This window comes from Brachyhypopomus gauderio, chromosome 7 (genome assembly GCF_052324685.1).
Source record: "Brachyhypopomus gauderio isolate BG-103 chromosome 7, BGAUD_0.2, whole genome shotgun sequence".
NCBI classification, from domain to species: Eukaryota; Metazoa; Chordata; class Actinopteri; order Gymnotiformes; family Hypopomidae; genus Brachyhypopomus; species Brachyhypopomus gauderio.
In genome coordinates, this window is record NC_135217.1 from 2,922,472 (window position 1) to 2,939,812 (window position 17,341).

The following is a 17,341-nucleotide window of genomic DNA, read 5'->3' on the forward strand; positions in this document are numbered from 1 at the left end:
AACCATCTGATGGCATGCCGAGTTATTTCAGTGTCTGTTGCTCCTGCAGAAGTTGGACATTTCCGAACAGAACCTAAACAAAAACACAAATTAATGAGAAAGCAGTGCTGGACAACAGAATATTAACCACAGCTAATACAACAAAAAGAAAAAGGAAGGAGTTAAAAATAAATTGTTGAAAAAAAAAGTGAGAGTAGACAGGCCAGCACATATTACTAGAATATTCACGTTTACATGCAATTAATAATTTGGTAACACATTTTAACATTTAACATGTGATTTGGTACATCTGTTTTCAACGTGGAATCCCTACAAAACAACATTTTCTATAGATCAAATGGCAAACCCTGTTAAACGATGCACAGAATAATCTGCAACTTACAGCAGTACACTGAACAAAAACTCATGCTCTAACAAATGGTCTAACTATATACAAATACACTATATAATAACCATAATTATATGCCTAAATTTATCCACACACAAAACAACTAAACTGTTTGCAGTCTTTTAGTACTTATCTTCTGTTGGTCTCAAACAAACTCTTACTCTGTACCCTTGCAACACGTACTGACATATGGGGAATAAAGTACTGAATGACTGAACAGTACATCTTTTGTTTTATTTGTTCTCAAATCCTAAATTAACAAATACTTGTATTAATACTTACGTATGAGTATCGTTTTGCTCCCCATTTTGTGGAATGCTTTTTTCCCATTGACCCCTTTCCAGTTTATTTTCTTTGAAACACTGCAAGAGAAGTGTCAGGAATGTCACCTGATAGCCATTAAGGACTCAGCTGTTCCTCATCACCACGCCCACATTCCAGGCATTCAAATACACCGTCATCACAACACCTCGTCGCGAAGTATTGCCAACCATGTTGCATACCGAGCGTTATCATACCCTGCTGTTTCTCCTGTGTACCGACCTCTGCCTGTTCCCTCGACCCCGTCTTCTGCCTAGCCCTCAGGTACCGTACGGACTCTGCCTTCCCGTTACGACCCCGGACCGGATAGACCACTCTCAACAAACGGCATTAGATCAACTCTGTTTATGCATTAACATCTCGCATTCTCTGGTTGTATCTATCTGCCAAATAAAGAGCACTGTGCTTTTGCATAAGGATCCCTCTCTGTCTCTTCCTAACGTTACAAGAAGAGGCGTGCCAGGATATTCCAGGTTACTTTCTTTGTATCTAGTCCCCCAACAGATGACAATGCAGAGACCTGTGTGTGAGAACAAATACATAAATGCAAAATAAATGAACCACCGACAGCTTGCATCTATATATACACTGTCAAGAGTCAATAAAAAGCCAGAACTGGTAGAAAACACCTACTGAGCCACCTACTGTGGCTACTTTGAAGAACCTAGAGTATAAGACATATTTTCAATTGTTTCACACTTTTTTGTTAAGTATATAATTAATTCATAGTTAATTCATAGTTTTGATGCCTTCAGTGTGAATCTACAGTTTTCATAGTCATGAAAATAAAGAAAACTCTTTGAATGAGAAAATGTGTCCAAACTTTTGGTCTGTACTGTACATCAATGGACTGAAAGCTAACATACATACTTACAAGATTGTTTTTTCTTTCTACATTTTCTGGACACTATCCACACTTCAAACTGATCAACCTCATCTATGCTGTCCAACGGAAACTGGAATTCTTCAGGCATTTCACACTGGAGTTGTGGAGTGGACCCTACTCTAGTCATCAGAAATCCAACAGTCGCTGACAGCTGTGACACTTGCTGCTTTATGTTTTCAAGCAGAAGCAGGATGTGTAATTCTGCAGCTGAAAGACAATACAAATCCAGAAAAAAGTCTTCACACTAATTTCCACAATGTTTAAATAAAGTTCATGCCTTTCAGCTTTAGGGCCCAAAACAAGCTAAAGTTGAATATGGCTGCATTTTAGGCTTGGTGAAGCATGACCAGAGAACACAAATAGTTCACCTGAGCAAGAGATTGGGCCACTATGCTGTCCAACTCTGAATTGTGGCCTGAAAACACATTTCTCTTCTGTTCCCATCCCTCTGGGACAAGTAAGCAAGGAGGATGCAGACGCATTTCTGCCATCAAAAAGGTCCTGAGAATTGGCACCTAAACAAAAAATGCATACAGGAAAAATAACACAGAAGAATCTAGAATCATCTAGAATCACTGTCTGATACCAATCTATACATGTGAAATCTTTATATGTATACTGTGTTTGTGAAAATCGATATAGTAGTAGGTTTCAGAAGTATAATATTCCTGCCACATAAAGTTGTCCTTTGTTATAAGAATTTTGACCAGTGACTATGTAGCAAGCTGAAGAGGGGTTTACTTAAGGTGGTTCATAAGATTTTAGCAAGTAGTTGCTATGGTGCCCAATGTGAAAATTATTAGTTGATTGCTATAATGGTTCAGGTATCTGGTGGGACGTTACAAAGTTGTTGCTATGTGTTTGGTGATTCCTATGCCGAACAGAAAGATCCCAAGAACATTTAGCTGTATACTAGCTGTATACCAGCTCTTACCTGGAATAACTTGTGTTCCTTCATGTTCATTGTTGCAGATCTGTGAATTGTTCCCATCATATGGAGAATGAGGAAAAGAAGTAATGCCTAATATTAGAAAAGAGAGAAGCCCGAGATGAAATACAAAAGAGACAAGTCTCTGAATACAGGTTGCCAAGTTGACATTTTTAGTTGTTAGAAATGCTCTTCCTGGACAGCACATCATCATGTGAGTGATTTTTTACCATGTGCAGTTTTACCTGGCTTATGATTGAGGACAAAAGGATCAAAGGGCCTGGAAGGAACAGACCAGCTAAGATCAGCAAATCTTTTGTCTTGGTTTTGTCCCTGGGGGTTGGCAGCTAAAAGTGGAGACATACATTTAGAGACACTAATATGCACAGATTTGCACCTAAAATTAACATAGAAAACTCATCATGTTTAACTGCCCCAAACAGAAAAGAGGAAAGCTAAAGTGTTTGGGGTATGACCATTAGTACCAGTGTCAGTACAGTCCATATTTTATAAAACACAATTTTAAATGAGTGTGCATTGCTCATAACCTGGAATACTACAACGTCTACTAAATGAGGCCCCAACCCTTTTGAGTGACACGACACTTACCAGAAAACATTTCTGGGTTTGAGTGTTCAGTATTATAGCCTTGGCTGCAGATCTGTGAACTATTTCCTGAAAACAGAAATAAGAAGGGAAAATGTAGTAAATAAATAATGCCTGACATTAACCAGAAAGACAGAAATCAGAGGAAATACAGTGTGAATCTGTATGATAATAATCCAGATACTCTCCACTCCCCCTTTTGTAAAACAAACAAGCGTTGGCCCTCGCATAACAAACTATGTGCAATTTTACCTGGATCCTGATTCGGGATGCGAGATAGAAAGGGCTTGGAAGCAACAGACCTGCTTACTTCATTGATCGGTCCCTGGGGTTTAGCAGCTAAAACCAAACAGATACAAATGCATGCAATTACACAGCAGTAAACATTTTATATAGGGATGCATTATAAAAAGAATAAAAACAAGTCTTACAAATATCTGTAATAGTTGGTGGGAAAGGTTGAGGTATATGCGGTAGCCTGAAATTAACCTTTCGGACAGATGTCCTTCCTTCGTTACCAGACATATCACTGTCACTGTCACTTTCATTTAAGTATCTAAACCAGAAAAAGACGATCAGTGAACAGGAAAAAAACAAAGACCTCTGTTAAACTTGCAGTAAGTTACAGTACATACATATTTTTTTTCCTCCTTTTCTGTGAGCCCTCATCCTCTGATTGTAAACCAGCAGTGTCAGTGTCAAGATACTGCTTGATTTTTCTTTTTGCATCAGTTAGATCATCTGCTTTAATTAAATAAATGCACAATCAAACACACACGAACAAACAAACACACAAAAACACTTCAATGACATTACAGTGGAATAAAAAAATATTATGAATTTGATCAGTTGATCAGTGATCCACAAAGTCTGTCCTAAAAGGTGCACATGGACCACAAAGAGAACTAACTTGCCTTTCTCACATATGATGCGGGCACTGAACTTTTTCCATCCAGGACCAGGCTCTTCACAGTTCTTGATGGCCTTGTTAATTCTCTGGTCTGTTGGATAATTTGGCCACCAGGACTCTCCATCTTGAAACCATTTGCTTGGAATCACATTTACAGTATTCTCCTCGATGAACAACACACCACAGTACTTCTAAAATAAATACATTTAAATTAAAAATAGAAAAAGACAAAAAAAAAAAAAAAAGATGATTAAAGTGGCCTGCCCCTAATCCTTTGTGTGAAACAGTGGGATGATGACAAATCTGTCCTTGTGGGGTACAGCTACAAACTTCTGAGAGATCTCTGACACTTGAGAAAATTCAACATCAGGCTGTAACTGAGATACACAGACAACATTTAAAAAGCCTGAATCAAAAGGGTAACTGAAAAATGAAGACGAGTCAGTATATTTTCTGTAGGCCACATAAATATCATCTCTACACTCAATGATGTTGGAAATGCTGCACACATTACCTGCTACCACAAACGTATTGTTGTTTGCCTTTGTCTTAATTGTGAATTTTTCTGATTTAAATTCATCATACTGTGCAACGACGACAGGGCCGACAGGTACGGGTCCGCGAGAATGTTCCTTTCGAAACTGTGGCACATTCACGACTCTGTCATCACACTGGTCTTCTTCAGAAAGTCTTCGAATAATTTGAGCAAGGGGACATGAGGGTTTACGGACAAAGCTTTTGATCTTGCGCAAATGATTCTCAAATGGAAAGGAGGAGATTGAGTTAAGATTACCAAACTTTTTGGCATCCTGTGCTAGATGAACTAAACCGTGTACATTGTAAACAATTTGATCCTTCCCATACAGAGCACCAAAATGAGTAACGAATGCATTTAGAAGGCTGCTTGCATAATTGTTGTGACTCTCCGACAGTTTAGGACTGACTAGTATGGCAATGGCAGTGGATAACAACAAAAAATTGGAATAAACTTCCGGGTCCAAAGTGTCCCTTAATACTACAGGTCCAGTATAGAGCAAAAACTGCCTAAATTCTGTAGCTTTCCACCTATCAACCTCCTTCAGTGACCGTGGTTTGCGAGCAAATTCATCAGCAATGTGTGCACGAAAGCTTAGAAGACTGTCAGAGATCCTGTCCACAAGTCTGGATGGTAGACGCACACAAAGTGGTCCCTTGAGCCAGAGATTTATCAATCGTCTCACCACACCCAAGCACACAAGGTGCATATAATCTAGTGGGAACTGAGACCATGCCAATATTTACACCAGTAAAGGGATGTGGACCCTGATGGTGCTCTTCATCAGCTCTGATTGAAAATGACTCGTCTGTTCTGTTTACACAATTCACAAGTGGGTACGTCATGCGATTATTTATGTACACACCATTCTGTGTGCACTTGTCACAGCCGTGATACCCATTAAAGGACTTTGTGCTTTTTACGAATGAACGTGCAGGTGTATCACATATGACTGAATCAAGAGTTAGTGTGAACCTTTTTTCCTCAAAGTCAAATCCTTTCTCTAGGTCAGCAAGTTCAGTGACAAAATCCTCCAAAAATGTAACGCTATTGGGTTTCTTAATGCCCGAAAAAAGCCCAATCACAGCTGGCTCTTTCATAGGTACAGTGACCAACAGACCCAAAATTGGCCATAGTTGCATTTTTGAGCTCTTAAACAGGGGTAACCCATCAATGTTCACCTGAAGTCTCAAGCAAGTACCATTGGCCAATGTGCTCTTCCACTTAGACAATGTCTTTTGTAAAGCTGCCACAATGCCAAAGTAATGATAAAGACCACTACACATCTCCTTTACAGAGTAATTTGTCTTGGTGCGTAGAATGGTTCTAGCATCTTTAGGCAGCTCAGGATGGTAGAAACACAATATGGCCAGAAGGGCAGTAAGCGCAATATGAGACACACCATAGGTTAAGGCCCAATTTGATAGGCGATGTCTTAGACTTTCAGTCTCCTCAGTCTCTGACATTTCTTTCTGGCTGTCATCAGACTCAGTCATATCATAGTAATTACAACACGTACTACCTACTGAGACGCTGTGTACATCACCTTTGACTGCAGAATCTCTAATGCTGTCAGATGAATATTCACCTGTGCTGTGTGAACATGCATGCACATGGATTTCCTCAGCCATACCCTGAAGTCTGAACTCTTCCCTACTGGTCCTATCCCTTTCACCAGTGGCTTCAGGTGTCTGTCTATTTACACACATCCCTTCTTCAAGATTTTGAACTGTCATTTGGTAATCTACTCTAGCTCTCCTCCTTAGAGCAGAATCAGACACGGGTAATTTGGATCTCTTCATTTAAAATGTTCTTAACCAAATTTAGGAAAAAGTTTTATTACCTTAAGCGGAAAATACGTCATCATATGTACAGCACCTGAAAAACAAATGAAGCAATGTTTAACCTGTTGGCTTGATAAAATGGAGTTACAAACTAAGAAAAACAAAAAACATAACTACCACAATTTGAAGGGCCCTTCTTTTGACATAATATTTAAGCAGTGATGCTACCTCATAATATTTAAGCAGTGGTGCTACCTCACGGCAAATAACATCCCATACAAAAAAAGTATATAGGAGACATAAATATAAGGGTATTGCAGATTACATAATTAGTGAAAAGCAGCACAGATAACAGTAATATTAGCCACGTTAGCTAGCTAGCTAGGTTAGTTAGCTACGTTAGCTATAGCTACATAGTCACTTACTTCTCAACACCAAGATTCAGAGAGATAGTCTGAAAAGAATGAGCGGGAAAAGAGTAATAAGTTATGCAGAACCAACGAAAACATCCTGTACTGTGAAAGAAACGAATACAAAGTCAACGAAGTCAATACACATCCGTGTACTAATATTTATTTATGTATATTGTAATGATCCTTAAGGGATTATTGGGTTACTGATTCTTTAAGTTAAGTTGTGTGAGTGGGGAGCGGGGGAGGAGTGAGAGAGAGGATTCAGCTATTCTTTGAGTGAGTTCACTTGTATTAACGTTAAAATAAAAGAGAAGAGTTGTCAACAGCAAACTGTCCTGAAGTAGTATTTATCAAACGTTATAATATTATACATTTGTACACGAAGTCCCACCACCTTTTCAGTCCGATATAAGCTAGTTTACGCTAGCTAGCGGGATAAGCTAGCCTAGGTCTAGCTAACTTATAGGTTACAATTTTAACCTGTGCTAGCTAAGGCTAGCTAGCGGCTAGTTAGCTTAGCGTTACGTTTTTCCAAGAGTTATCTTTATCACAGAACAGCTACCAAACCAGTACATATCTATTTAGTTATTATGTTTGGTTCTGTTTTGGTCCATCTATTGAGTGTGTGCTACAACCTGAGTAAAATGCTTTTTATACGGAAAGTCCATAAATCTAGCAGTGTACTCACCAGGCTAATGTCGGTTGGTGAATGTCGGTTGGTCAGTCCTCCGTTTGAATTTGAACTCCTGCTGGTCCTGTGCTGCTCCGCAGCTCCGGGCCAGACCCGTCTAACAGCACTAACCCACATGCGGTATCTGACTCTGTCCCGGAGCCGTATAGAGGATCAGCAGCAGAAATGTTAGTCAGAACCATAACCAAAATCCGGTGTGGAGCTGGGCCAAATCTGCTAAACAGATGTGACTTTTGCCCGGATTTGGCAGCGAAAACTCGGATCCGGCCCAGACTATTCTGCTATCTGGGGTGTAGCTACAACTAGCCATGTTGTTTTGCGGGTCATGAAAATATTTGTCATTTCGGTACGTGAACAGATTTCATACCAAAGTAATGTGATAGGATGTCAATCAGCCTGTCAAAAAAATTATAGATATGAATCTATATTAACATATCAATATTGATAATATCGATTGTCCTTTATTTCCAATGCCCTACACTTATATTAATTCACAGTTATCTTTCAGCTACTCAAAGAGTTGAGATACAAGTTTAGACGTAACATTCATACCAACAGCTAATACACACATGCTGAAAGAATGCTGTTCTGATCGGAGACAGTTCTCACCACACAATGTGTGGCTATGATTCTACTGACCTAGTCAAACTAGTAGAAAGTTGGATGGAAAACACACAGCTGGAGCTGATACATAAACTCCCACAGTCCTTTAACAGCAGCCGCGGAAAAGAGGTTTACAACCCAGACCTGTGCAACCCAGACTAGCGGACCTGAATGAGATTGAAACCGCTCCCAAACACACAACACCGTCTAGTCACAATCATTATCAAATCTGCCATAAAAAATGCAAAATGTTAATCCCATTTTCACATACCACGTAGGGGTTTCACCTACTAAGTAGATATGTGGGCCGTTAACGCCGATAACAGCCCACCACTAATTAAATTTAACTCGCTTGCAGACCGTTTTTATCTGTATATATAAATATAGATGTAGCCCCTGCTTGTTGGTGTTTATTTATTTTATTCATACTGTTTCTGTTTAAAATGTTTAAACTTGTTATAAACTGTATAATATGATTTGCAGTTTAAACTTGGGTGTAGCAAATGGTTAAACGTTATGAGTGTAAGACATAAATGTTTAAAAGCATTTTGATTGGCCAAGAGTGAGTATCACTCATGGGTGGTCTCCGGTTTTTTTTAGTAGAGACACTCGAGAAAAGAGAACAGCGTGAGGAGAGATTAAGTAAAAAACGACGCTGAAGTTGGTTACTTGTTCGCAGTTTCAGATTCATTTGGTTACTTATTCGCAGCTCTTTATTCGGTGGCTGAAGTTGGTTTCTTATTTAAAAAGGGTGTGTTCACGATGCGTGTTTGCTATGGGGAAGATTCAGTGCCAAATTGAAAAGTAATCCCTACTAGGCAAAAATGGAAATGCAATCCAGAAAATGCATTGCTTTTCCATACAAACATGCAGAATACGTGCCAAAATGAAATGCAAAAGCACTATTACATTACATGTCAATGCACTTTATCTCTTTATTGAAAAACAATACACAAGAACTTGCATTCAAAACCAAAACGCTGAATTTGTGCCAGAATTGAATATAATACAGCTCGAAATGTAATCATGGCACAGAGGTATTGCTTTTCACCGTACGGTATTTCAGACATAAATGTCTCCTTTAAATGTAATGATCACGAGATTGATTTAATGGGCAATTTAATGACTTGGGAGGTTACGGTGTCTCACGGGGCGATGTCTCTTGATGTTTTTGAGCCTCGGGAAACATCATGAGGTGGAGCGTGGCGGACCGCCTGGGCGTACCCCTGAGGAGACAGGAGGAGCCCCGCCGTGTGCACGCACTGGACGGACGGCCTGTGGGCGGTGGCTTTATTTATTTTCGCACTGCACCCGTTACTCTTTCGGTTCAGGGTCGTCAGGAAAAAATCTGCTTTTATGTTCTCCCCTTCACAGGCCACTCGCTCACGTTAGGTCTCCTCTGGCTCAAATTGCACAACCCAGTGATAAACTGGCAGACTGGTAGATTGGTAAAGTGGGTCGCGCCTCTCACGGGCACTCGGTCCTCCCCCTGTGTGTTCGTGCAGTCCACAAGCATCGAGAGCCCTAACATCAGCGCCACTCAGGAGGTTCCTGCTCTGTATCACGACTTGGCCGAGGTGTTCAGCTCCACCAAGGCTACCCAGCTGCCACCTCACAGCCCTTGGGACCGTCATATCACACTTAAAGCCGGTACTACTCCTCCATGCGTTCACGTCTACCCGCTGTACCAGGAGGAGGTAAAGGTAATGGGTCAGTACATAAAGGAGGCTTTCACGCAGGGCTATATAACTCCCTCCACCTCGCCCGCCTCAGCCAGCGTCTTCTTCGTTAAGAAGAAAGACGGTGGTTTGAGGCCATGCGTAGATTACCGAGGGCTCAATTCCCTCTTGGTGAACTTCTCCTACCCGCTGCCTCTGGTGCCGTCGGCACTAGAGCAGTTGAGGTCAGCGAGGATTTTCACCAAACTCGATCTACACAGCGGCAACAACCTCATCTGCGTTCGTAAAGGGGATGAGTGGAAGACGGCGTTCAGTACCTCAACGGGGCACTATGAGTACCGCGTCTTGCCTTACGGCTTGGCATCGGCTCTGTCGTTCTTTCAGGCATTCACAAACGAGGTCCTGAGGGAATACCTGAATAGATGCGTTGTCGCCTATATCGACGACATTTTGATCTATTCGCAGACCCCGGACCAACATGTGCATGACATAAGGGCTGTCCTGGGCACGCTACTGCAATCGCCTGTATTGCAAACTGAAGAAGTGCGAGTTTCACCTCGAATTTCACCTTCACTCCTGGTCTTTCCAGGGCAGCACGGAGTCCACAAGCAATGAGCCCGTATTGACTCCTGAGTGTTTTGTAGGTGCCTTGGAGTGGGAGATCGACAGAACGATCGAGGCCGCGAATCCCCATCCGAGCTGCCCACCACACTGCAGGTATGTGCCCCCCACGCAGCGCGCTGCTCTCATCAATTGGGCTCACACATTGGTTGGTACAGGACATCCCGGGGTGTCCAGAACAGCCCAGCTGCTATGCGCTTGATATTGGTGGCCCGGGTTGCACCGTGACGTACTCAAACAGGTGGCCTCCTGTGCGGTATGTGCGCGATGTAAGCTCCTTCCTCTCCCTGTGCCCAAGCAGCTGTGGAAGCACTTTGCCGTCAATTTGGTCATTGACAGGTTCTCAAAGATGGTTCGGTTCCTCCCACTACCTGGCCTGCCCACCGCGTGGGAGACGGCGGATCTCCTGTTTAGGCACATATTCCGACAGTTCGATCTGCCGGTGGATATTGTGTCTGACAGGGGACCACAGTTCACCTCGCGTGTGTGGCAGGAGTTCCTGTCAAAGCTGAATGTCACAGTGAGCTTAAAATCTGGTTACCACCCTCAGGCTAACAGACAGGTGGAGCACGCCAACCAGGAAGTGGGGAAGTTCCTGTGCGCGTACGGCAGTGAACACACGGATACGTGGTGCGCTCTCCTGCCCTGGGCCGAGTGTGCACAGAACTCCCTCACACATTTCAGCACAGGGAGGACCCCATTCGAGTGCGTGCTCGGTCGCCAACCTCCTCTGTACCCTTGGAACACCGCCTCCTCCAATCAACCCATCATTGAGGAGTGGTGCAGACGGAGTGAGAGGGTGTGAGAGGACACGCACCGGCGTCTGAGAGAGGCCATCAGGCTTTTCAAGCTGAAGGCGGACCGTCAGAGGAGCGACGCCCCGACTTATCAGGTGGGAGACAAAGTGTGGGTGTCCACCGGGGATGGATTCCGGCCTCTCAAGTGCTGGGCCCCTCCCTTATCGCCGACTTCTACAGGGAGCATCCGGATTGTCCGGCTCCGAGGAGAACTGGAAGACCACGTGGTAGTCGATGGGAGGGGTCCTTGGGGGGGGCTTTGTCACGGTGGGGAGGCCGGGTCACCGCCAGAGGGCGCGTGTAGCCCCTCGCACTACTTCCTAACACATGCCCCGAGCATCAAACCACTCCTACCGTCCCATTCACCAGAATACTAACACCTGTTCCTCATTAGGTTGTGCACCTTTTTATTCCTGCAGGTCGTTCAGTCCAGTGCTGCACATTGCCTCGCTGGAGCTCGACGCTGGATCTCTGTCTCTCTGCTTTCAGAACCAGCCGTATTTTGGAAGTGCCAAGCTGACTGCTTTGCAGTTATTCTTTTGTTTATTCCCTTATGGAAAATAAAGATAATTTGTTGCAACCCTCGCCTTCGGCCGCCTCTGTCCCCGCGTCACACTCATTTATTTAAAATAATAAATTTTCAGTCTCATGTTCAAATCAAACCACAAGCACAATATTTAGCTCTCAACTAAATTAAGTAATTAATGGTTTGGTGTCTGAAGGATTTAACTAACTAAATTATTTGGAGATTTTGAATGATAACAGACAACTTGGTGAAACAAATGCTACAATTATTTAACTCAAACTATTCTAAAACACAAACGGTATCAACAGGATCAGCATATTTACAGTGAAGAGTAAAACATCTAGTGTGTGTGAATGAATATGTTGAAAGGAGGAGGAGAGTAAATGTGTATGCATGCATGTTTGTGTAACCTTGTGTGAGGAGGCAGGATTTGCAATCTCGGTTCTCCTATGGAGACCAAAGTAATTAAAATGGCACCGACTTCAAATAGTAGAGCAGCATGGCTGAGCTCAGCTGGTTTATTCAAACATAGTGAGAATAAAGGGTACCGGTCAAGAACTGTTTAGCGTGCCAAGCCAACACCCCGGTGACACAGATGGAGCTGCTACGAGGATGAGAACATCACTATTCCAGCAACAAGATACCCACGGATGCAAACCAGGCATTGCCCAGCATACCTAACTGACATGACGAGTCAGGTTCAAAGGGATAGAAGACTCCACATTCACACAGGCATTACTTAACAGTTTGTGTTCCAGAATAGTTAAAGACTCATTCACATCCTGATATAGTCAGTCACATAGAATGATGTGTTTATTGGTCAACAATACCAGTACACCAATATTGTTCAAATACAAATATGTTAATTTTGTTAGAAAAAAATAAATAAAAAACAGTGCTGTCACACTCATTCTGAAGAAGGATTGTTTTGCTGCAGATGACACTACAGAGACACTGTGAAATTAGTTTTTTCTATGTTACCTAAGTCGGTTTTAAGAGGACACGTTAAAAAAGGAGTGATGTAATGTCTGCAGTATTGTAATGGAATGGTATTGAACACACCATGAATGGATGCAAAGGAGGAGTGTAGAAGACCTGGCTGAACAATCTGTAGCTCCAATTACCAGTGTAAACTACTGGATGTATATGAAATGAAAAATGAAATGTGCCATATTTGTCAATTGTGATTTTTTACACCCCAATTGAAATTTGTCCTCCGCTTTTAACCCATCTGTGCAGTCAGAACACACACACACTAGTGATTACTAGAGGGCTGTGGATCACACGTACCCAGAGCAGTGGGCAGCCCTAGCCCGGCGCCCGGGGAGCAGTTGGGGTTAGGTGCCTTGCTCAAGGGCACCTCAGTCATGGCCTCAGGTCTGGGAATCGAACCCACGATCCTCCGGTCACAAGACCAGTTCCCTAACCACCAGGCCATGACTGCCTTTCGATCTAGCGCAGGGCTATTAAACTTGCGGCCCGCAGGCCAGAACCGGCCCATTAATGAATTTGTACCGGCCCGCGGCCCATCTCCCCATAAATAAATAAATATTTGATAAACCGCTGTAAAAGTAAATAACATTTTATTTGCACTGTGTGGCGCTTTACGGCACGTTGTGTCTCTATGCGGGATTACGTGGGCCTATGTTAAGTGAGTGCCAGTGGCGGATGCTGGTCTTTCAAGGAGAGGAAGCTCAATTTCGGCTTGAGTAATATAAGTCAGTCTCCAAACACAAGCAGCTACAACAAAAACCACCAGAAATAGAAGCTTGATTTGTCGCTAGTCGTTTTTAACGAAGAAAATGCCGCTAAGAAGATTAGGAAAATCTCCGGTTCAACTCAGAACAGAATTAAAATAAAAATTAAATTAAATGCTCCCATGGAGGTTTATACCAAAAGATCGCTGATTCGCTCATTTCGCTGTCAATCAAAAAAGGATTCAGCCTCAGACAGATCATCCAATCATCATGCAGAAGCTGAGTGTCCGGGCCAGCCGAGGCCAGCCCACTGCTGCATAGACCCCCAGAGACGCTGAGCGTCCGATGGGCGGGACAAAGCCCAGCATTCATCCAATGGCTCGTCTCGTTTCGCTGCACTCTTTGCTCCGCTATTGAACTCTGTAGACGCTCAGCGTCCACACCGTTTAAAGCACTGTGAAGCTGCGGGACTGAGTGAGAGGAAAGCCGCGTCGTTACCAGTGATAAGAAGCTGATTCTGAACAAAAGTTGAGCGCATTGTAGCGCATATTTAGTCAATGACGTACACACAACAGTATATGTTTGATCACTTATTTTTTGACATTTTAGGGGAAGCTGAGCTTCCCTTGCAGTCTTAGAGCAATTGCCACTGGTGAGTGCATGCCACAGTATATGTGCCCCCCCCATTCACGGTAGAGTAGTGAGTAGAACTATGTGCTTTAGGTTCCTCTCTTTCTAAACCTTTCTTTGCCTCTCTCTTCAATGCAAAGGCAGCTGTGCTGCACTGTAATAGATTTACTTTGTAACAGCAGGTGCATTGTCTCATCACTCTGTTTGGCAAGTACTGTGTGTGTGTGTATGTGTGTGTGATGTGTCCCTTTTTATGATTTATGTTTCAGAGTGGGGCTGTTCCAATTGCATATTTGAAGTCCGTGTGGATAAATTGTCACTCAGTACAACCTCCTCAGTACATCAAATATAATGGTAATGAACGCTAACTTCTGTCCTTTCTTCATTATGCTCATCCTATGACAGACCATATATATATATATATATATATATATATATATATATATATATATATATATATATATATATATATATATATATATATATATATACAGGGCTCTCAAGTCTCACGCATTGAGCGTGTGACACACGCATTTGACCGTCTTCACACGCCACACTTCCGATTTCAGACGGCGAGAAAAAAAAATCTAGTTTATTTACCTCCGATCCATATCTATGTCGCCCTCCACTGGCGATCGATCACGATATACAAACCCCCACCCCGCTCAACAACTTACGTTCGCCACCCCCCCCCCCCCAACAACTTACGTTAGCCACCCCCCCCCCCCCTTCAACAACTCTCACACTCTGACATGAATCCAAAACTTGAGAGCCCTGTATATATATATATATGCATGCAGATGTGCAGAACCATTATGAATTATCAGGTTTTATCAGGACATAAGCATGCCTTAAAATTAGGGAGAAACAACCTCAGATGAGCAACATATGGTGCATTACAATGTTATTATTTACCAAATACTAAGCCGAAATGCAGAAACGGTGTGTGAAAGATTGAGGGTTCGTAGCAGTCAGATGCTGCTAATTAAATGCTTGATTTTTTTAATCATGTGTTCCCACCTCTGTAAAAGCAGAGGTTTTGTCAGTTGGCTGGTGAGAAGCAATCAAAGTCCAGACCAAAACCCAGTGAAAATGCTGTGGTGAGACCTTAAGAGAGCTTTCCCGAATGCCCACAATTACTTCAAGATATTGGTGCAAAAAGTGCTTTTGTGAGCTGTATGTTCATGGGGTGTGCTTAATCTTTCACACGTAGTTTCACTATTCTGGCTTCATTCTTGTTAAACAAACAGTGAGGCAGTGGAATATGCAATAAGTAATGTCTTAAGAAGACTCCCTGTAGGTAACTGCAGTGTATTTATTTAAGTATATACTCTACCAGTTAATAGTTTGGACATAGCTGACAATATGTTCTACATGGTCTTAAGGGCATTTTAGCTAATGTTTTATGCTTAAATTTGCTTATAAAGACATCTAATACAGTTAATGTTGATGGTCTATATATGATTTTTATTCCAAAACTGTAATGGGGTGACAGAAGCAGCAGACGTGGAGTATGGTGCCGTGGAATATTTAATGTCCATTGCACAGCAATAAATCAAGAAAAAAGAGAGTAAAGCAAGACGCGCTAGGAGCAGAGTCCGTAATGTGGCGAACGTAACTCACACGCTCACTCCTCTAGGCACAAGAAATGCACAGCGACGACTCGCAGAACCTGTGGGCTAAAGCAGGGAGTGACAGTGATAGGGGACAGTTGACGGTGATTAAGGTGTAAGTGGATGAATTGGAAAGTGGGAGTGGCTGTGTTGTAGAATGTGTGAAATGTGAAGTGGGCGGCTCCCCTGCAGAGATGGCCCGGCCTACCGTAGACAAAAACTATGCATAGTGTATATCAGGGGTAACCAACTAAAATTAACCGAGGTCCAAATTTAGAAATGTACCACAAGCAATGGTCTGGAACATCAAATTTTATTTTATTTTCAGCAAAACAGTAATTATACATAAAGATGGCACTTTTGCATTTTTGTAATACTGTTATGGCGGGGGTGCACACACATTTTCAGCTTGCGAGCTACTTAAAAGATGACGAAGTCAAAATGATCTACCTACAGTAAAAAGGCAAAACAAATGTATTTCTTCTATATTATCATTATTTAAGTTATTATTATTACTATTTAATATTGTGTATTCTTTGTTTCCTTTTCCTTTTAGGATAAATAAAGTATTTTATTTATTCATATTTATATTTATAAAGTATTTTAAAGTATCGCTAATTGTAGCGAGAAACACTCGCAGTCCTTCTAAAGTTGCTGAGCTTTGATTGAAGATAATATTTCAGATTTGTTTTTATAGTCTCGGAACCAGGAATCAGCGGCTTCAACAAATGCGTCTTTTTATCATTTCTCTGTCTTGAAAGGACTTCTTGTGCTTAACAATTAAGTGACACCCGAAATGATGCTTCGGTGGCTGCCTTCGCTTTTGTGGTCGTATGTGAGAAAAATGACTGCTGTCCGGACAACTGGGATTTTAGTTCATTCACCTTTCTTCTTCTCAGTTCGCTTTTCTGAGGAAAGTCAATGTCAATGTCACAGTCCAAAAATGCCGCTCCACATTTCCTTTGTTTGGAATAGCAACTGACAGATGAGGCAAACGCACTTAGAATATGACATAGTGAAATATAGTGAATATGACATAGTGAAAAACATCCTCCTCCCATTCTGTATGGAAGTGGTAGTTTTTAGGCTTCTTACTCGGACCAGCTCTCATTTTTTGCACTCATTTTTGTACCTTTTGTTGTATTTAGTTTAAATAAATTGGAGGCTAGCTAAGCAAGCAACCTCCATCTTGTGTTGTGTTTGTCCCTCAGGTGGGCAGGGCCTGCGATCCATCTCACCCGAGGGTCGTTTGTTTGTCTATATATGTCTTGTCTTTGTACCAGTTGACTCCTGGTCATTATATCCTTAATTTGGATTGAGTCACAGGTTTTGGTTTGCGCACTTTCTTCATTAATCCATCCTTTTTCCCTGAGACTTGGCGTGATTGCTTCCTTTTTATTTTGCACTCCCTGCATGTCACAGATGATGATGCCCTTCTTCTTCTTCTTCTTTTGGCAATTCCCGTTTAGGGGTCGCCACAGCGGATCAAACTCCTCCATCTCACCCTGTCCTGAGTGTCCTCCTCTGACACACCAGCCACTCTCATATCCTCAAGTTCCAGTTGTCTTATTCGCACTTCCTTTTCAGCCTGAATTTCCAACTCACGAAGCTCAAGCTCCTTCAAGCGAATTGACAGGGCAGGATCTATAAAAGTTGTAGATACAGATGTGGGCAGAGCGCTAGGGAGTTCTGCAGCTTCAGCCGCCACAGGTG

At 42.3% G+C, this 17,341-nt stretch overlaps 1 protein-coding gene across 1 annotated transcript; it reads right to left on the reverse strand.

Moving 5' to 3' along the window:
• Positions 1-1,566: 1,566 nt before the first annotated feature.
• On the reverse strand, positions 1,567-3,676 carry LOC143518469 (uncharacterized). The gene is made up of 7 exons (XM_077010952.1): positions 3,561-3,676; positions 3,382-3,468; positions 3,133-3,198; positions 2,769-2,870; positions 2,530-2,616; positions 1,964-2,110; positions 1,567-1,802 (listed from the first exon to the last, which is right to left on the reverse strand). The coding sequence occupies exons 1-7, from the start codon at positions 3,652-3,654 to the stop codon at positions 1,567-1,569; spliced, it is 819 nt and encodes a 272-aa protein (XP_076867067.1). The 5' UTR covers positions 3,655-3,676.
• Between the last annotated feature and the right edge of the window lie 13,665 nt (positions 3,677-17,341).